General features: G+C 40.8%; 1 protein-coding gene and 1 gene segment (V, D, J or C); both read left to right on the top strand.

The window, feature by feature from the left end:
• Positions 1-5: 5 nt before the first annotated feature.
• On the top strand, positions 6-2541 carry LOC129433704 (Ig kappa-b4 chain C region-like). The segment is given in 2 exon segments: positions 6-66; positions 2219-2541. Coding segments are annotated over 2 exon segments (384 nt in total).
• Positions 2542-14439: 11898 nt separating this feature from the next.
• Positions 14440-22372, top strand: part of LOC129433657 (macrophage mannose receptor 1-like) — a 61556-nt gene continuing 53623 nt past the window's right edge. Inside the window, exon 1 of the mRNA XM_073868456.1 lies at positions 14440-14573. The gene's annotated coding sequence lies outside the window, so the exon portion shown is untranslated. The remainder of the gene's footprint in view (positions 14574-22372) is intronic.

Below are 22372 nucleotides of genomic sequence, written 5' to 3'. Positions count from 1 at the left end.
ACACAATGCAAAGAAGACGACAGGAAACTTCTGCTCATACAGACTACTACACTATCATTATTCAATGTATACTTGCATGCTGAAAATATTAATAACAATAAAATATTAAATAAATATAAAGTTTTGAATAAAAGTAAAACCAAATGTCCAAAATATTCAACATTTATCTGTCTAAAGCTGTGTATGCAGTGTTCACACAACACAAGTAAATAAATGAGAAGTAAATGATACAGAGAGAAAACTGGAGAAAATACATTGATAACAAACATAAAAAGATTTTATAATAGTTTTGTGCTTAGCATTCTTAACCTTAAATCATTCAGAGATTTTCACAATATTTGTTTGTGTTGTGTGATGTTAGTGTTGTATATTCTGCTGTAGTTTGTGTTCAGTCAAGTGTGTAGAGGTTTTTGTACAGTCGCTCTATTAGTTTGTATCACTGTGGTGGACTTTCGGCAGCGGCACCAGACTGGATGTTGGCAGTAAGTAAATAATACAATAATAATTTTAATACAGTAGATCATTGTTTTCTTAAATATATACATCAGGTGTAAAACAATAAATGGGAGGTACTTTATATCATATTTATTTGTATTAGAAAGATTTTGTGTATACAAGAGCACCCAGAAATGTTGATTAATATTTGTTTGTGTTTAATCATTTGTACATATAGATACTTGAAGTTTGTGGATTTTCTCAAACTCAAAATGTTTTTCATTTTTTACATTTATATGAACTCAACATTTAGTCTTATTTTCTTTATGCTCACACTATCGTTAACAAAGTGCAGCTACGTTTTATTTATATTCGCTGTGTAATTAAAACTAAATGAGTTACAAAAATATTTTGTTATAGCATTTGGTAAACAGTAAGTTAGATAAACAGACTGCAGTTGTTTAAAATTTTGTTAAATGTTTAAAACAGATGTTTATTCGGCTGTTTGTTTGCAATGTGATTGATTTCATATTTACTAGAATTTAATTTAGACTAAAATCCAAGTTAAAAATCCTTATAAGGTGCAAGACTTAATGTTACATATGATTTTTAAGTGTATGCTAAACTTTTATTCTTTAAAAATATTATTTGAATATTATTTATTTATATTATTTATAATATGTATATACATTATTACACAAAAACTGTCAGGACTTTAACTCACTGTCACTTTTCTTAATATTTTCTTTCCCAATAATGAATATGGGTCGGTTTTCCCGACAAAGCTTAAGTTTTGTCCCACGCTAAAATGTATGTTTGAGCTGTCTTAACTGAAAACAGTTTCATTGAAATATCTTAACATATCAGTGCCATTGTTTTGTCTCAAGGTGCATGCCAGTAAAGTTTATTATAAGGTATAAAGTGTGTTTATATAATTAAGCCCTAATCCTTTATTTATATAAACCCTGTCCATGAAACAGCCTCTATATTTTTTCATTTATATTTTCATTAAAGTAATGCTGCCGTACAGGCAACCTGTAACCCGTAAATCACGACTTCAAAACCACGACTCTGAACTGGGAGTACATCGATCAAGTACGAGTTCACGGGTGGGAAGTCACGGGTTTGACTGCCGTTGCACTTTCACAGTTAGAAGGTTGTAAAAACACGAGTTACAGGCTGCCTGGAACTCATACTCCCAGTTCAGAGTCGTAAGTCGTGGTTTTGAAGTCATAATTCACGGGCTCAAAAACCTGCCTGGAACGCAGCATAACAAACAGTATTTTAGTGATTCAAAGCCTTCAGATGAACATGACAAAAGTGATATTTGCCATTTAATGCAGCTATATGATTAAAAAACTCAAAATTCTTCAGGAGATCTAAACTTAATTTATTATTATGATCTTTATACCACGGGCCTGTTGAATGTTTTATTCTGCTTGGCTAAGAAATGTTCCATGGGTGTTGATTATTTTTCTGTAAACCGCACACATAACCTTTTAAATGTAAAAAAAAAAAAATTGGCACCAGAGCAATGTTTGTGGTAACCGTGATATAAGAGAAATAATTGACTCCGGTCCTTTGAATTATTTGAAAATAATGCACACCCGCGGTGTAACGGCACTTCGCTTCGCGTCGTGCCACATTGCACCTTGGGTATGCATTATTTTCTTATAATTCAATGGCCCGTCGTCAATTATTCCTTACTTAATGTTTAACGCAGAGAGAGTGAAGTTATTTTATCTTTCTTGTGTGAGTTATTGATTATTGATGTGATTGTCAGCCAACAGTCCCCCTAAAGTGAGCGTCCTGCCGCCGTCCAGTGAAGAGATTTCCACAAAGCAAGCAGCAACACTGATGTGTGTGGCCAACAAGGGCTTCCCCTCAGACTGGAGTCTGAACTGGAAGGTGGACGGGATCAGCAGCAGGTCTCAGTACAGCAGTGTTGCTCTCCTGGAGAAGGACGGTCTGTACAGCTGGAGCAGCAGTCTGACTCTCTCTGAGCAGGAGTGGAGCTCAGTGATCTCAGTCAGCTGTGAGCTCACACAGAAAGACCAGCGTGATAAAGTCACTGGAGAATTGAGGAGAGATCAGTGTTCACAGTAGATCCACTCACTCTCTCCTCTGTCTCACATCAAGACTAACAGACTAACTGTGTTTCTCTCTCTCATCTCACAAACAACACAAGTCTATGTCTGCTTTATTCATTCACTCATGATTGTGTGACAATTCATGAAATAAAATCATATTCTATCTTTATGGCTTTGACTCATTTTGTCTGTTTTGAATATGAAAGCTCACATTTTATAAATAAACCTGACTCAATGAAGCATGAAAACACCTGCAGATTAAGTAATTTTACATAACTGTCAGTCAAATGAAATGAAGAACCTTGAACATGAAGGGATTGGTGTGTTTAGTTTGATAGTTATTCTCATGTGACTCCTTCAGTATCTGTGATACAGCTGTTTACTGAATGATACTGACTGATGTTTCTCTATATGAGTGATTGTCATCAGTTTTTTAATATCGTGAATTTAACTGTAGTACAATAATAATAGTAATCATCCATGTTGTATCTGTTTTAATACTGAAATTAATAGACAGACAAAACCGTAATGATTCGATTTAGGACTATCAAAAAAATAAAAAATAAATAATCAATTAAATGTATAATTATCTATAAAGTTGTCATTTAAATAAATAATAGTAGAAAATAAATTAACTGCTAATTTTGCAGTTTATTTGAACTTGTTGTCCTGGTTGAACTGTTATTGATGGACTCTGAGTAAGAGTATACTGTCCTCTACACACTGAAAGAAACAACAAGAATGAAATATAAGACAACACTGAAACCAGTCCCGGCGCCATGGGCGGGCTTTAGGGGGCCGGGCCCGCCCTGTGAGTCACTAGTGCCCGCCCTGGACGAACCTGCGGTCTCCCTTCACCTGTTCACCAGCTTCATGTTTTTATCAATAGGCCACTTTTATTAATTAAAAGTTAATGTTTTGTACATATATAACTCATGAATAAAAATAAAAATGTGTTTGGTCTGATTTAAAAAATATATATTTTAAACGAATTTGATTGGTTTGTCAGTAGTGAGCGCGGAAATGTTTGGTTGTTTGCTAAGCGCACCACCACTTAATGTTAAGACACGATTGAGTGCTGCCTGCAGTGAGACTGACACGTTATGGTTCTGCTGTTATCTTTCACTATTTTCGCTGCTGAAACAACAAAAACAGTAAACATTGCATCTAAAATGTAAGTGGCTTAATATTAATTGCTTGTTTAGTGAACTGTCATTAAATCTGTCACATTTTCAACCGTGATGTGATGCTGCTTAACTGTATCATGTTATTAAAAAAAAACAAATTTTTACCGCAGTACGTTTAACCCACTTTGTTAACACACTTTGTGTTTGCTGTGCTTATTTGTTTAACTTTGCGTTTTTACATTATGCACTTTCGGTCGCCATTGATTAAAGGATGCAGAATCATTAACTTATCCTGTTTTGGTGATTGTTATTGGCGTTTTTAATCAGACTAGGCTATTTGTTTGGTCGAGCAAGTAAAATTCTCTTTCACTTGGCCTTTTAAAAAATCCACTTGTCTCTGATATTAACCGGACAAGCGTTGATGTCGAGCCCTGTGACGTGTTTTATTTGTGTTTAGATTGCTTCAGTAAGCTAGGTCCAATCTTTACGACTTCTCCGTTGTATTGCGTTAATGGAGAGGTATGTTAGTTCTTCCTCGCTTTTTTGTGCATTTAATTCATAATTAATGATATTATGCATTGTAGTGACGTGACGTTGCTCTAATTTGTGCCCCCCCCCCTGAAAAATGAAATGCCCGTCCGTGAATTTGTGTCTGGCGCCGGGTCTGACTGAAACAAATCAATATTTCACTCTTCAATGAATTAATGATGATGATAAAAATGTTACAACACAAACCTTGAGTAAAGACTGCACTGAAAAAAACAACTTGTAAAATTTACTTAAAAAAATCCTCGTAACAATTTGCACGAACTTTTTTTAAGTAAAATTTACTGCTTTTTTTATAAGTAAAACTTACCTACTAAAATCAAATAAAATTTACTTAAAATTGCATGATAAAACATATGTTAAATAATTAATTAAATGTTACTTAATTATTTTATTTAGAAATTAGGTTTATTTTAATTGTTTAGGTAAAGTCTATTAGGTTTTTTTTAAAAAATGAAGCATTGCTGTCCTAATAATATTAAATAAATCGTATTTTCTGTTTGTTATTTTCTTTAACATATTAATATGGACCTAGTTCTTTTAAGTGTTATAAATGGCACCACAACACACAATTCATGACCGACAAGAAGTCAGTCACCGAACAAACCCGATTCGGAACAGAAACGCACACAAACTGTGTTTCTGACATGCATTATTAGCACTGTGGAGAGAATTACAATACACTGTTCTGAACAGGCTTCATGTAAAGAAACACTGATCACCTAAACGGTGACTTCACAAAATTATTATTTACAACAAAACAACATCAATAATATAAGAGCTTAAGCCTTTATGACATTTTGCTAACAAATATTTAAGTAGTTAAAGTTCTTATCAGTTCTTATTCTGTGATAAAGCTTAAAAAATAAAAATATTCAGGCGCAAAGAATTGTGGGTATTCCTTACAACATGTGCAAATAAATGTAAGTAAATTTTACTTAGATTTTTTTTAGTGTAATGGATTTAATATTTTTAAGTAAAATGAACTAAGATAAGCTAAAGTTTTTGATTAAAATTTACTTAATTATTTTAGGACTATGTGCAGTGACTATAAAACAGTTAAATAATACAAGAAAATATCTAATAAGACTTACTATTCCCACACAGTTCATTTTTTTACATGAATTAATTGTGTATTTATCATCATTTTACTTAGGAAAATCTAGTTCTCAATAAATGTTAATATTATTATGTAGAAATTATGAGAGTTAATCTAATAAATATTACTACACCAAAAGTTCGTTTTTTCAGTGTGTGAGTGTCCAGATGAAGATGATGATGAAAGTCATTGTTGTTCTTTTGGTTTGTGTGATGATGAAGATTCTGTTCTGTTCTGATCTCAGTCATGAAGTGTTAAACTCACAGCACTATAAACACTCACACATCACTGAAGCATGACAACACAATGCAAACTCACTCTCACTTCATTTACATCATTTACAGGAACAGACTTTTCTTTTGAACATAGTCAGCAGCCCCGCCGCTCCCATAACGCGCATCACGCGCTGTGCGTAGGGCACCACGTGCTGAGGGGGCATCAAAAATAATAGCCTAATGAAAAAAAAATGTAATGCTCAAATTATTTCATTAGCCTATAAAAATATTATTAGGCCCTTTTTATCCATGTATATGTTACAAAAAAGGGGGAACGAGATAATTTAATGGCTCTAGTCTAGAAAGTATGCCCCCCAGCCTTTGATTGTCCGTGCCGGTTGATCGCGCGGGCGCCTGACGAAGTTTGACAGAGGCCGTTTCTCAATCCGAAGGCTGCGGCCTCCAGAGGTCGCATTTATAGACTGCATACGTCATCAAAACTTTCTTATTTCGTAATATTAACAATTATAAATTTAACTATTATTCTTAGTTAATCGTAAATTGTTGTAATATGCTTATGACTTGCTAATGTAATGTTCAGTTAACTGAAATAAAGCTTGATGACGTATGCAGCCTGCATGTGCGACCTCGCGCAGGCTGCAGCTTTCGAATATAGAAACGGCCAGTCAGAAGGCAACTTTTGGAAATGTCCCCGAAAAGACAGCAGGAGTCAGTATCGGAAAAAAAAAGAAGAAACTGTGGGATGATGCCCGTGCATTACTTGCAGGTAAGTCCATCATGTTTAATCATTCACTTCTAAATAAGGGAAATGCGCAAGGGCTGCAGCTGTAGCTGCTGCTAATCGTAATGCGCCTCGAACTTGCTGTGCTGATATTAATGTTTAGCAAACTATGTTGTTATAACTTCAGTGCAAGCTAAATTGAGAAACATTACTGTAAAACATTACCTATGCATATGCATTTTACAAATAACTGGCGCAGTTTTTACTTTCTTCACTACGTTTCTTTAGATATTGAGCAGTAGTTTATTTTGTGGTTTATTTTGACGTGACGGTGGTTAACACTTTCTCAGTAAAAGTTAACGTTAGCAGTCAGTGCACATGTTACAATTCATCACTCTTATATATATAAATATAAAACGTCATGATATGAAGCAAACATTACTGTGACACTTAGTTCTCTGAATCTTTGTTTTATTTAAGAATTTTGAGTATTCTTGTTTACTTATTGATGTTTATTTAATGTAATTTATTTAAAGTGACATTGTACTTGGGAAAAACATGTCTGGATTATTTTGATAATTTAAATTTGGTAATTTTTCTGTTTTGCTATTCTATAAAAAGTTTGCACTTTTAAATGTGTAGTGGGTGTTGGCTAAAGTTTTTACTTTCTGCTATTAAGTTATATGTTTGGCAATAAAAAATTAAACTGGCAAAAACAAACGTTTTTTTTCTTAGGGTCGGGGTGGGGGGCATTATAAAGGAATTATGCTTAGGGCACCAAAATGGCTAGCAGCGGCACTGATAGTCAGTGACCTCTTCCTACACTGAGTATTAAACATGCTTTTTAATTCAAACAGTATTTACAAGAAAACTTTGCAGGAAAATATGCACACAGTCCACAGACTCTGTACAACATATTTTATTCCACATTTAAAACAATATGATTCGTTTTAATCTGTCAGCTGAAACACAATTTTAATACAAATGTTATAATTTAAATTTTGCACAACTTAATTAAAGAGGCATTACAAATTAAACTTTGAATAAAAATCTTTGTCAATATATGCTGTTCATTCCATGCTGATTTTAGAAGATCTGTCCTGTGTGTGTCTGAGATGTTTGTTTTCAGAGACCCAAGCATTCAACTAATGCCACACTTTCAGATCTCACACATCTCTACTGAACTCCTCTATCACAGATCAAACATATTTAGATCGATGACAATCAGTCCTATCTCATGCAGTGGCGAAGCCAGAAATGTTCAAGTGGGTGGGCCTTTATAAAACAGGGTGGGCAAAGCATAGAATGTACATAAATATGGAGTGTTTACTCCCATGGCCGGCGTATATTTTTTCCCCAATGTAAGCTTTTTCAAAACAGCCAGCAGCTGTCCATTTTTTCCACGCTGTGGTCTAAAAATATTCAACTCTGGATGAAAAGCTCAGCTTGTCAATGTAAGTTCTCACACGGCCGTCCAATCACAGTGGATGAAAGGGCGGGACTAATATCACAACAAGCAACCGGCTCCCAGCTCAAGTATCACAGCAACCAAAGCGCTTGGCTGAAAAAAACAGCTGGCATTTGGCGTCCTCCAGGCATTTTCAGCCACGTTTAAAAGCTTTGGTGCACGCTACCTAAGCCAAGTTACCTTGATGACATGCAGGCAGCACAATGTTTCAAGGGGAAAATTATAAAACAACTTAAATAACCAACCAGCTTGTCTACAGTATATGGGCAGGTGAAGATAATAAATACATAATATTACATGCAGCTTTACAAATCAGATTAGTTAATTTTCATATTATTTTTCATTTTAATTTCCATTGAGATAAATAGGAGTGCTAGCGGATAGCTTGCTTTACAGTAAAACTAATCCTGTGATGCAGTAGTCTTTGTATACAACATCTTTAAACAATTTATAATAATTTTAAATATATATCATTGGAAAGCTCTAAGAATGTAGTTTTCATATTTCAAATGTATTAATTTGTGACAAGTGTATGCAGCACCGTTGACACATAGTGGCCGTTGTTGGTAAAACCACTAAAAGGTTTATACAAACCTCATTTTTTGTGATTTTAACTTAAAATTAGACTTATGGACTCATGTTTACATTATTGCTTTTGTGAAATATTTACATTTTCATCATTTTATTTATCAAATGAATATGTTGCATTATTTTTAATTCTTAAAATAAATTTAGACTGCTATAACACTTTTTCTGTTAAATATTTTCACTTCCAGAAACATCAGTGAAAATCTTTACATTGTCTTCTTTAGAACAAGCCCAAGATTAGGCTTCTAGAGTTGAAAAATGCCAGAGTTATATTAATTTGAAGGTGCACATCAGCTTTTCAGCACCCCACTCAAAAGGGTGGGGTGACAGTAAACGCAGTGTTTGCTTACGTGTGTCCCATTCTTAGCAAGCACTGTCAAATTAGATTTCATCACATACCTCTACATCGTCATAAACTTACCAGCACATTCAGACATCAAGAAACAACAGAATTAAACAAATAAATACAATTACAACAAAAAATTTAATAATAATTATAAAACGGTTAGTTCCAATCCTTGATTCTGATTGGTCAATAGGTGTGCTTTATTCACAATAAAACACTGCTATGACCGCTTCACCCAACGGTTCTATTTCATATCACTGCGCCCTTAGCAACACCCTTAGCAACACATAAACATATAATGAGACAAAGGCTGTTTCTCAATATGCGTTCTTCAGCGATCTTGCGTCCTCGTGTCCTCGCTCTACGTCATCATTAACGGTCGAAGTTCATTCCAATTCTCAAGAACGCAAGGACAGAGGACGCATGAAAATACCCGGATGTGTTCTTGATATCGAGGATGCATCGAGTGCAGACTTGCTGAAATCGCTTTACGCCCCAGAAGTCATTGCGGCAAAACTTCCGAGTTCGTTCTTCCAAGGTCGCCAGGCAAGACCGATCTCCACGAGGACGCAAGTCCGTTCTTTGCGTTCTTGGAATTGAGAAACAGCCAAAGTCTGAGAACAGTTTGTTGTTTTTATTTGAGCTTTCATGTTGTTGTTCGCAGTCAGGGACTATTTTTCTAGCGGAAGGAATGCTTTTATTGATTTAACTTAATGAAAGTTGCACTAATATTTTTTTTTACTTTAATATTGTGTGGTAACCGTTTTATAAAAGCAATAAGGTACTCGAGGCAAGTGCTGTATCGTGAATAAGTAACGGCTGAAGGGGTTGCAGGCACTCCGCTTCGCGTCGTGCCTAACAACGCCCTTCAGCCGTTACTTATTCCATTACAGCACAGCCTCTCGTACCTTATTGCTTACATAAAAAAGCTCTGTAACTGTGTGTTTATCTTACTTGAACAAAATCCATTAACTTGTATAGTCTGAAACACACACAATAATATCAATATTTAGAACTTTACAAAACAAAAATAACTATTATAATAACTAACTATGCATGTAGTTTTTAGGCAAACTATCCCTTGAATTTCTGTTTTACTACACTTTATATCCATACTGTATACGTCCCTTATACCAACCAGCTTTGGTAGCTTGTCTGCATCCTCATTTCCTGACACCACAAAAATGTAACCATATTTTTTGTCTGATGCTATAGATGCAATATTATTTAATATATTTGTGTAGTTTCTGACTGTTTAGCATCAAGGCCGCAGCAAGGCGACTTGAATTTGAAAATATGCTAACAATTCTCCAGTAAACATTGAGACTTGGTCTGATATCCTTTTCCCTACAGCCTCTTTAAGTCCAGATTTGTGTATTTGGCCATACTTTGCCTCAATATACAATTGTGAGTTGGATGCTGATCTGTATGCAATAAGTCCATAATGTAGCACTGCTGTATTCATGGTATTGCTGTATTCATGGTTTTTAATACCAATCCTTCAGCCCCAGAAATACATCTCATTACATTTTAAAATCTTCCAATGTTCCGTATATTCCATGTAGATTTCGTGTCAAACCACATAGGAAAAATATTTTAACTTGTTCCAGCTTTTTATTATAAAACTTTAATTTTAAATCCATCTTCATTCTTTTGTTTGTAAAGAAAACGTATTTTGTTTTTTTTCCACTGAGAATTTAAACCCCAATTAAAAGACCAATTCTCTACATGAAAGAGACTGCATTTTTTATTAACTGTGCATTTCATATTCCTTCCTCTGACCCATCTGCTCCATCATCCACAAACAATGATTTGCATATGCTTTTATCTATTGATGCAAATACGCAATTAATCATAGTAATGAAAGCAATGGACTATTTACACATTTCCATTCTTAATTCAATTCAATTCAATTCAATTTTATTTATATAGCGCTTTTCACAAGTGTTAATTGTTGCAAAGCAGCTTTACATGAGAAGATGTAGAGGAGAACACAGGAAATCAATAGATAATATAAGAAGTAGAGAAAGCGGTTAAACCGTACAAGCGAGCATATTAATAATGTAACGTATACTGTAAAGTGCTAAGTTAAGCCAAAGTTGGCTGACTCTCCCTGGGATTAAAAACCCTCTAGGAAAAAAAACCCAATGGGAAAAAGTCCTAGAAGGACAAAAACCCTTGGGAGGAATTAATATATATTTATATATATATAGAAACGGTAGGGATAGGAGGCGGGTAAGCGAATTAAACTGGTTTAGCCGGTGGTCGTTGGTCGGGCATCGGCTGGTCATCACGTTGAAGGACAGCCAGTGGATCAGTGATGCAATGATCTTCACAGCAACCGGAACTGGGTCTGTTTGTCTCATGGTCCTCGTGGTTGAGGACGAGACAGGGAGAGAAAAACAGAATTCTATTAGCGTAGGGGTCGTTCGCATGCAATGCAAGTGTCAAACATTATAGTGGTTCAAGTCGGCTCGGTTCCAGAAAGGCTAACTATTGCGGCAATAGTATATTACCCATATGAGGTATGTGAGTGCTTTGTTCTAGACAAACTAACTACTGCGGGAAATGTACATTTACTGGACATTTTATGTGAATGCTTTGTTAAAGAAGAATGTCTTAAGTTTAGATTTAAATTGATCGACTGTGTCTGATACTCGAACATTATTTGGTAAATCATTGCAGAGTTTAGGGGCTAAGTAGGAAAAGGATCTACCACCTTTAGACACTTTTGATATTCTAGGGATAATTAAGTGACCAGAATTTTGTGAGCGCAGTTTACGTGATGGATTGTATTCTGATAGTAGTTCTTTAATATACGAAGGCGCTAGGCCATTTAAAGGTGGAAAAGAGGATGTTTGTTTAATACATTTTTGCAATGTTACCTGAAACTGTCTTTACTAAATGATAAAAGACTATTTATTAGGCGCACTGAAAGTAATAAAATTAATATATGTCATCTGTGCATAAGGTAGGGCCTTATAAACATCAGCCAATCGTTGATGCAATCATCGCAATCGTCATTGGCCCTCTGGCTTGTCAATCACTGCCATTACGTTTCTTGGGAGAGACGTGCGCGCTCCAGTAACGTTACACGAGTGACGCATGCGCATAGCGCATGAAACTCCGTCTTAAGTTTCGGTTTATTTTCATTTTCGCTCCTGCTTTCCTCCTCGAATCTGCACCATGGAAGAGAAGAAACCCGAAGGAGGACGCAAAAGAAAGAGTTTTTAAGTCGCTGAGAAGAGGAGAAATTTGTCAGAAGAATGTTATCTAACCAGAGTCGTTATTGGAGAAACATTTCAACACTGGAGAGCAATGAAGGAACAGAGAGGTGTCAGACGCGCAGGTCTCAAAAATTCTCTTCGACAGGTAACAGTGATTATTCTTTCTTTGTGGAATAATTATTGTTGTACTGTTATTCAGGTATATCGACGTTGTTCTTGTACTGTAGTTGTAAGTGACCAGGCTGCTACACGCTAGTTGAAATGGGAGTAGCGTCGACTGATCTAACTTTACGTCTTATGTGTTTATTATCATATCTTTTCACATAATGAATCCACTGACGCGACACAGCATATGCCGTAAACAAACACTCGTGTTCAAATACTCGTGCACGAGTTATGGAAGGCGTTTCCTAGATATGAGCTGTGAAGGAGGGAGGCTGTTCTTGCGCATGCGCTTATTTAAAAAACTCAGTAACGGTCTTTGGATTCTCAGTCGGCGGAAACATCCTCTTTTGCGCCTTTAAGGCTTTGTAGGTGATTAGTAATATTTTAAATTGTATACGATATTTAACTGGTAGCCAGTGTAAAGATGCCAGAATTGGACTGATGTGGTCATACTTTTTAGGGCGAGTAAGCACTCTTGCGGCGGCGTTTTGAACCAGCTGTAGCTTGTTTACCTGATTTGCATGGCATCCCCCGAGTAACGAGTTACAATAGTCTATTCTAGAGGTCATAAAAGCATGTATAAGCTTTTCTGCGTCTGATGCAGACAGCATATGGCGTATTTTTGAGATATTTCTAAGATGGAAGAATGCTGTGCGGCAGATGTTGGCGATATGACTGTCAAAAGATAGATTGCTGTCGAACATTACGCCTAAATTCTTAACCGTGGAAGATGGCACCACTGTGCAGCCATCTATGGGCAACTTGTAATCTGACATATTATGTTTGGAGCGATTTGGTTCAATAATAAGTATCTCAGTCTTATTGGAGTTTAGCATAAGAAAGTTATGTGCCATCCAGTCCCTAATATCACTAATGCAGTCTGTTAGCTTAGACAACTGGTGGGTTTCGCTAGGATGCGACGAGATGTAAAGCTGGGTATCATCCGCATAGCAGTGAAAACTTATGTTATGTTTCCTGATAATGTCTCCTAGAGGTAACATATATAACGAGAATAGGATAGGGCCTAGAACTGATCCCTGAGGTATGCCGTATTTAACGGGGGAGTGATATGACTCTTCCTCATTTACATAAACAAAGTGATAATCTTACTACTAATTAATATATAATCCCCTATCTTCACTTTAAGATGTGATTGATTTTTATATTATTTAATATATCTTACCATTAAGAATTCTTTAATCCAATTATAGTCTGCCTCTTATTGCCATATGCTCCAGCTTTATCAGCAAACCTTCCTTCCATAAAGAAAATGACGAAATTTATGATGAAACTTCCTCATCTGTCCTATGATATCTTTCTTCCAGCAGCCATGCTGAATAGATTAGATTACAGAGACATTTACATTTACATATATTTACATTGACGCATTTGACCGAAAGCTGTTATCCAACAATTTAAATTTTTTATTAGCAAAAAATTTAATTTTTTTATTAGTTTGTTCCCTGCATTCGAACCCATGACCTTTCAGCTGCTAACACAGTGCTTTGCTCCTGAGCTTATTTCACTTTTAAATTTAATTTTGCGGTTAACATTTTCTTTTAATCTAATTTTCTGTGACTCTGTTGCCCCAATCAACATTTCTTGTCTAATGGACACACCTAATTTTTACAATTTCCATAGCATTGCTTCTTTCTCATAGACATTTAATAATGCATTTTCAGTGTGAGTTAAACCTTCTTGGCCCATTTTACATCTAAAAGAAAATGTGGTTAATAATTTTGCACACCTGAAAATAAGGTGTTTTTACCCAGTTATTAACAATAATATATTACATAAAAAATGCTATGGTATTTGAATGGTATTTTGAGTGGTATTGAGTGGTTTGGAATTGGTAAATGTGCCTGTGAAAAAATATATCGACATGCTCAATTTTAAGAGTTATGGAAAGACAAAGTAGCCTACATGTAAAGCTTAAAAAAAGTCTCAGGTAGACAAGCGTTGGTTTTCATACACATCCTCGAAACCAAGTTCCTGACGTCACGTAGCCTAAAATCCGCCCTTTTGGCAGGCAAAGAGCGCTTGAGTGCTGATATTGATTGAACAATTAAACCACCAGACTGTTTATACTTTACAAATCGTACTATTTCAACATGTTGAATACGAGTTTTATGTTTAACAGTAACCCTGTAATGACATAAAAAAGTTTTAAATGTGGAAAATAACTGGCCCGATACACATAAAAAGACATTATAGAGATCTGTTATGTTTCATCTATATATCTTTTGAATTAAAGTGTGCAGTGAACTGTGTTGCCATGAAACTCCTGCTGGTGCTATTCACTTATTCGCTCCTCCTGTCCTTACACTGATGATGGAGTAAACAAAATGGGTTACGTGACGTCCGGATATCTACACACAAATAAGAAGGAAATAAAATATGAAAATAACTTTCAAAGGAAATAACCAAATAATGTGATGTGCTGAAGAGCAGATATCATATAATCACATATGCACATACAGACAGAGACACAGCAGAATCAGGAGAGAAACACAACAACATCAAAAGTAAGAACAACTTACATTCTCATTCTTATTTAAATTATACTTTTGGCATGACACTGTTTTTATGTGATTGCTAAAAAACACTTTAAACTTCTTCTTCTCCTAAACTGGGTTAAAACATTTTGTTTGTTTGTTTTTTTTGTTTGTTTAAAATTTATATTGTTTATGTTGGCATGAGAAATATCATTAATACCAGTTAAGATGAGCATTTAAGTTTACATACACTTTTACATTTAGCAGACACTTTTATCCAAAACGACTTACAAAGATAAGGAATCAAGCGAGGGAGTCATAGGGAGTCAATAATATAAGAGTTGCTTATGCCGAGTTACAAGTTTTCACAAATATAACAAGACTATACCTGTTGAGAGAGAAAGAGAGTTAGTTAAATAAGAGTTAGTTAAGATAGAAGAGATGTGTCTACCATCAGTATCAATTTGTCAAGTATATTTGGAAAAGAGGAGTTTTTTTTTTTAAGTTATATTTTTGGGCCATTTTGCGTTTATTAACAGACAGTTTTGAAAGGCAACAGGAAAGTACAGGGAGGAGAGAGGGGTATGGGATTGGCAAAGGACCTCGAGCCGGGATTCAAACTCGGGTCACGAAGTGCGTTTGCACCATATGTCGGGGCACTGTCCACTACACCATCGACTCCGACGGAAAAGATGAGTTTTTAGCTGTTTTTGAATGTAGCGAGAGATGTGGCTGATTGGACTCCTATAGGAAGATCATTCCACCAGCAGGGAATAGTGAAGGAAAATGAGCGGGAATGTGATTTAGTGCCCTTTCATGAAGGCAAGACAAGGCACCACTCCTTTTTGCTGAATGTAAGGTTCTGGATGGGGTGTAGGAATGCAGGAAAGTGTGCTAGTGCAGTGCCAGTGAAAGTTCTGTAAGAGAGCAGTAGTGTCTTATACCTTACACGTGCTTCAATAGGTAGCCACTGGAGAGAGATGAAGAGCGGCGTTACATGAGCCAAGCTGCTGTGATCTGAACCAGTTTGGTATGATGCTCTGTGCAGGAAGGCCAGCAAGGAGTACATTGCAATAGTCCAACCTAGAGATTACCAGGGCTTGGATCAGGAGTTGTGGTTCATGCTCTGTAAGGAAGGGACGTATCTTCCTGATGTTGTATAATGCAAATCGACATGATCGCGCTGTCTTTGCAAGGTAATCAGTGAAGGACAGTTGGTCATCAAAGATTACGCCAAGGTTTCTGCCAATTTTGATATGAGTGATGGTTGTAATGTGTTGCCCACTTGATTCATAGACTGTAAAAATAGATGGACAATGCCCATTCACTCTCTTCCATTGGTGAAAAGTGAAGCTGTCAGTGTCATGATACGGCACTGACATCTTAGGTCTTGAGTCTGTGCAGTAGCGATTTCGGGACCAGTCCTGTGCAGTAGTGAGCAGGAAGTAAAGCCGCGAAAGCAAGGCCCCGCTCTCGCAGAATGCGTATATCACACGCGCTGTGTCCGAAAACTCAAGGCAGTGACTCGTTGCCTCGCTGCCTCATGAGGAAATGACTTCGGAGGTATGAAGGCAGCTCAGAGAAAGACTTTCGGACACACTTCTAAGGCAGCGTGTTTGAAATATAAACAGAGAGCGTCTTTGTGATAACTAATCACATATTTGAAAACTACAATACTAATTTCTCGCTAGAAATGCAATTAAAAGGTGTAAAAAGTGAAAATCTACCATTATTTACACTAAATTGGTGGTCCAGTCATGTCCTTGGCCGCCATTTTATTTTTTCGAACTCGACCGGGCTCGACCAATCACATTCTTAATGTACGCCCATGCATAGGTATCTCAGGAGACAGGAAGTAAACCAAACATTGAATTCGGACATGCCTTGATGCCTTCCTGCCTTGGAAAGCTGCCTCAGAAGGCAGCAATTTAGAGTTCCCTTTCAGTCGGTCACTACGACGTCACGTCGTGACCGACGAATTGGGAACCCCTTCGCGGGTGACCTATCTACTTCGAGAACTATAAGAAACGCCAATGAACTTGGCATGCATGTATTTGCATAATGCCGGCGCCGCCCCCGCCGGGTGCGTATATAAGGCGCAGGTGCATAATACCAAATCAGCTTTTATTGCTTCGAAGCCGGCAGACATCTGCTCTCGAGAAGCTTTCAAAACTGATCTTCGTAGATCCTGTTCTGTGAAGGGAAAAAAAAGATCTCAGTTTGCTGAAGTTGGTTGGGCAAAGACACCTCAGCGGAGGCTCGCAGTGTTTTTCTCCACCCTTTCTCTCTCTCTCTCTGTCTCTTTAATTTAGGACTTGAGTTCGAGTGAGTGCGTTGCCTCTCCCTGTGTGTTTCACCAGCTTGCACAAAGAGTGATTTCCCTAAAAGAGCAGCACGTTTGAGCTTTGTGTCTTTTTAAAGACAGCCACTCATTCGTGTCACCGTCGGGGTCGTCTTTTTAAAGATGGGTTTCCATCTGTGCTCCGTTTCTGGATGCGGTGTGTTCATCGCCCCCCGGGATGGCCACGAGCGTTGTCTTTCGTGTCTGGGGCTCCAGCACGCAGAGGCAGCGTTGCGTGATAGTTCATGCTTCGTCTGCGAGGGCATGACTATGGCGGATTTGCGGAGACGGGTGTCGTTTCTCCGGCAACGGCCCCCGCCTTCCAAGTCTGGTGCTGCTAAACCCCGTTTTCCGCCCGGAACCGGCCGTTTCAGCCTTCACCCCTCACCTCTCTCGAGGGTGGAGATGCCAGGGGGTATACTGGTATCCCGTCAGTGGAGCGGCCGGTCGCGATGCAGTTGTGTCCGGCCGGTGTCGCTTCCTCCTGGCGGGACCAGCCTACTCTCCCCTCACGGGCCTGTAAGCATTCTTCGGCGCTGTCCGGTGCTGCTTACAAAGCCTGTGGGCAGGCAGCCTCTGCCCTGCATGCCATGGCATTGCTGCAGGTTCATCAGGCTAAGGCTCTGAGGGACCTGCACGCGGGAGGTCACGACTTGGGGGAGTTCTCCGAACTGCCGTTGGGCGTGCGATGTCTACCCTGGTAGTCCAGGAACGCCATCTCTGGCCGTGTCTGGCGGACATGAAGGATGCTGATAAGACCCGGCTCCTGAATGCTCCGGTTTCCCAGACCGGCCTGTTCGGCGAGACGGTCGAGGAGTTTGCCCAGCAATTCTCCGCGGCCAAGAAGCAGACTGAGGCCATCGTCGGCGCCTCAGCCTGCTCCTCGCCGAGGGCGTCCTGCGGCGGCCGTCTCCGTTCCTCCCCGCGGCTCTTCTAAGAAGCGAGGAACCGGTCGTCAGCAGCCCGCCCCGCCCGCTTCGAAGGGTGGAAAGTGGAGATCGAAGCAGCCCTGAGACGGGAGACCTAGATATGGAGGGGATCGCTCTTTGGGAGATGGTGAAGGCACCACTCCCCCCACCGGAGGAGGGCCGGTTGGGGAATCCTTTGTTTAATTTTTCTGTTCCGCCGACTTTTCAGTCGGCACCCACAAACTAACAGAAAGAGCAAATTCCACTTCCATCTCTAGGTCTTCAGATGAGCGCCGGAGACACGAGCGGGCCCATAACCCCCCCTCGTTCTCCGACTCATCAGAGGTGAACGAGAGCGACGCACGGGCTCATAACCCCATCGCGCTCTCCAACTTCTCAGGCGGTAGGCGACAGCTACGGGCTCATAACCCATCGTCTTCCTCCTCCTTCGACAGAAGGTGCATCGAGTGATGTGAGGTGTCTTCAGCAGAGCCTCCCTTACTCACCCACCCAGCAGCGGACTCAGGTGAGTGTTACCATACACAACACTGCTGTCGGTGCGGCCATTACGCACACACCGGCGATCACCTCTGTTGCGCCCGCTGCGGGTACACCAATCGTGCCTTTAGTTCCTCTCGCTCGGTATCTGGGGGCGTGGGAACAGCTTCCCAGCCCATCGCCTTGGCTTTTACGCACGATTCGTCTCGGCTATGCGATCCAATTTGCCCGGCGTCCCCCCAAATTCTCCGGCGTTCGTTTCACTGCGGTGAGAGCTGCCGATGCGCACGTCCTCCGTGCAGAGATCGCTGTCTTCATGGCAAAGGACGCGATCGAGCCGGTCCCTCCAGCCAAGATGAGGTCGGGGTTGTACAGCCCTTACTTTATTGTACCCAAGAAAAGCGGCGGCTTGCGACCGATCCTGGACCTGCGTTCGCTGAACCGTGCACTTCACAGAATGCCATTCAAAATGCTGACGCCCAAGCGCATATTTCCATGCATTCGTCTAAACGATTGGTTCGCATCTATCGACCTGAAGGACGCGTACTTCCACGTATCGATTCTCCCCCGGCACAGGCCGTTTTTCTGCTTTGCGTTCGAGGGGCGAGCATACCAGTACAAAGTCCTCCCATTTGGGCTCTCTCTGTCGCCCCGTGTATTCACCAAAGTAGTGGAGGGGGCTTTAAAAACCCTGAGAGAGAAAGGTGTGCGCATTCTCGCGTATCTGGACGATTGGCTAATAATAGCTCAAACACGTCAGACGCTGTGCGATCACAGAGATTTCACTTTAAAACACCTCGCTCGTTTGGGTCTTCGGGTCAACTGGGAAAAGAGCAAGCTTTGCCCCGTGCAGAGAATCTCTTTTCTCGGGATGGAACTGGACTCGATCGATTTGACAGCTCGTCTAACAGAAGCGCGTGTACAGTCGATTCTGACTTGCCTGAATATATTCAAGAGGAAGAGCGCGATCCCGCTGAAACAATTTCAGAAGCACCTGGGGCATATGGCAGCAGCGGCAGCTGTGACTCCGCTCGGACTGCTTCATATGCGACCGCTTCAGCATTGGCTACGCGGCATTCACCGTGTTATCTTTACACCTGCGTGTCGTCGCACTTTCACTCCGTGGTTAGACCGTGCGTTTCTCCGAGCCGGTGTGCCTCTGAGACAGGTCTCCAGGCATGCAATAGTATGCACAGATGTTTCAGACACGGGGTGGGGGGCCACGTACGATGGGCTTGCGGCTTCGGGGGTCTGAACGACACCCCAGCTGCATTGGCACATAAACTGCTGGGAAATGTGGGCTGTATATCTTGCGCTCGTCCGTTTCAGCAGCGAGTTACGTGGCAAAGACGTATTAGTTCGCACAGACAACACTGCGACCGTGGCGTACATCAATCGTCAAGGCGGTTTACGCTCGCGTCACCTGTCGCATCTCGCCCGTCACCTCCTCACTTGGAGTCAGAAGAATTTGAGGTCTCTTTGTGTCATTTACATTCCGGGCACGCTCAATGTAGAGGCGGATGCGCGCTCTCGGGCTGCGCGTCCCGGCGAATGCCGGCTCCACCCCATAGCGGTTCAGCAGATTTGGAGACGTTTCGGCAAAGCGCAGATAGGTCTGTTTGCTTCCCCAGAGACGGCCCATTGTCGCCTGTTCTATTCACTATCCGACGACTCGCTCGGCGTGGATGCATTGGCACACCGCTGGCCGCGAAACATGCGCAAATACGCGTTCCCTCCGGTGAGCCTCATTGCGCAAACCCTATGCAAAATCCGGGAGGGCGAGGAGAGCGTGCTGTTGGTGGCACCGTATTGGACAACCAGGAGTTGGTTTCTAGAACTCTCTCTCCTCGCGACAGCCCCTCCTTGGAAGATTCCCCTGAGGAAGGACCTTCTTTCTCAACAAGAGGGCACATTATGCCACCCGCGCCCCGACCTGTGGAACCTCCATGTGTGGTCTCTGGACGGGGCACGGAGGATGTGATTGATTTACCGCAAGAGGTATCTAACACTATTGCTGCTGCGCGAGCGCCGTCTACGAGACAGGCTTACGCGCTTAAATGGAACCTGTTTGTCGACTGGTGTTCTTCCCAACGTGAGAACCCCCGAGAATGCCCGATTAGTGTTGTGCTTTTGTATCTCCAGCGTCGTTTGGAGAATAGGCTGTCACCATCCACTATTAAGGTCGATATCGCTGCGATATCAGCTCACCATTCACCCGTAAACGGTAGGACAGTGGGTCAGCCCGACCTGGTCATTAGATTTCTCAGAGGCGCTCGAAGGCTGAATCCTTCGCGTCCTCCCTCTATTCCTCCTTGGGACCTGTCCTTGGTGCTGAAATCACTCCAGGAAGCCCCATTTGAGCCTCTGCATAGTGTAAGTGTTAAATTTCTTACTATGAAGACATTAACTCTCCTTGCTTTGGCTTCTGTTAAGAGGATAGGGGATATTCATGCATTTTCGGTCGATGATTCGTGCCTTCAGTTCGGGACAGCTGCATCCAACGTAACACTGAGACCCCGGCCCGGCTTCGTGCCCAAAGTTCCCACCACTCCTTTCAGAGATCAGGTGGTGAACCTGCAAGCGCTGCCTTTGGAGGGGGCAGACCCAGCCATGGCTTTGTTATGCCCTGTTCGTGCACTACGTGTGTATATAGACAGGACGCAAAGCTTTAGGACCTCAGATCAGCTCTTTGTTTGTTACGGTGGTCAACAGAAAGGGAAAGGTGTCACCAAGCAGAGGATGTCCCTTTGGACTGTGGATACTATAGCCCTTGCATATCAAAAGCAAGACGTGCCTTGTCCATTTAATTTACGTGCTCACTCTACACGCAGTGTGGCATCATCATGGGCACTGGCTCGCGGTTCCTCGCTAACGGATATTTGTAGAGCTGCAGGCTGGGCGACACCTAATACGTTCACCAGATTCTATAGTGTTCGTGTCAAACCGGTATCCACTCGGGTTCTTTCTACTAACTAGTTAAGAACGCCGAGGGTCGGCTTGTGTGTCGGCTTGGAACCTCTATTTTGGTGCTGCACATTTGCACCATTATAGAAGGCCATCGAGGCAAAAACGTCACAAAAACTGTTTTTGCCTCTCCTCCACCGCCCTGATAGCCGATGTTGCGGAGCATCCGCTGTCAACCTATCACTGATGTATTCCCTGTAAACCTGTGTAGGCTAGGCGCCCACATTTGTCCCCTACGTGGGGTTCATTTGTGTGTATAGTCCGTGGGGTTCTAATCCTCCACGTTTTTCCTTAGCAGAGCCTGCTCTGCATCTCTCTGCATACCATGTATTGTTCAGAGACTTTTTGAGCAACCTGTCGGTTGTTTCATATTTTTATGACATCCATTTAACCTTCTTAGGGGATGGCTTCCGCAGTGTTCTAGCTCCGCTCAGTTTAGACGCTTCCCCAGTTCGCTGGTTTACTATCGTGGGTTAAGGAACAGGTAGTGACCGGCCCTCTGCATTTCGCCTTAGGTTCCGCCCCTTTATGTGGAGGGCGGAGGGCTTTTGCAGGCACTGGAAGGGTTCAGCTGCAGTGGCGTTTTGGTAGGGATTCCCAATCCGTGACGTCGTAGTGACCGACTGAAAGGGAACGTCTCGGTTATGTATGTAACCCTCATTTCCTGAAGGAAGGGAACGGAGACGTCACGTCCCGTCGCCACAGTTTGCTGTTCCGTTCCATTGCTGTTTTCAGGCCGGGCACTGTTGCTCGGCTTCTCAGCAATAATATAACTGATTTGGTATTATGCACCTGCGCCTTATATACGCACCTGGCGGGGCGGCGCCGGCATTATGCAAATACCTGCAAGCCAAGTTCATTGGCGTTTCTTATAGTTCTCGAAGTAGATAGGTCACCCGCGAAGCGGTTCCCAATTCGTCGGTCACGACGTGACGTCTCCGTTCCCTTCCTTCAGGGAATGAGGGTTACATACGTAACCGAGACGTTTTCGGACGCAGCCACGATATCACAGCTGTCAACCATGATGTGACACCACAGTTTTTATAGCATAAAATAACTAATAGCAAACTAATTTTAAAAACAAACACTTGAATTTACATCAGAGTGATAAAAACTAC

This window comes from Misgurnus anguillicaudatus, chromosome 6, assembly GCF_027580225.2.
Source record: "Misgurnus anguillicaudatus chromosome 6, ASM2758022v2, whole genome shotgun sequence".
Taxonomy (NCBI): domain Eukaryota; kingdom Metazoa; phylum Chordata; class Actinopteri; order Cypriniformes; family Cobitidae; genus Misgurnus; species Misgurnus anguillicaudatus.
Note: the sequence above shows the minus strand (reverse complement) of the source record. Positions and strands in the feature narration are given on the sequence as shown.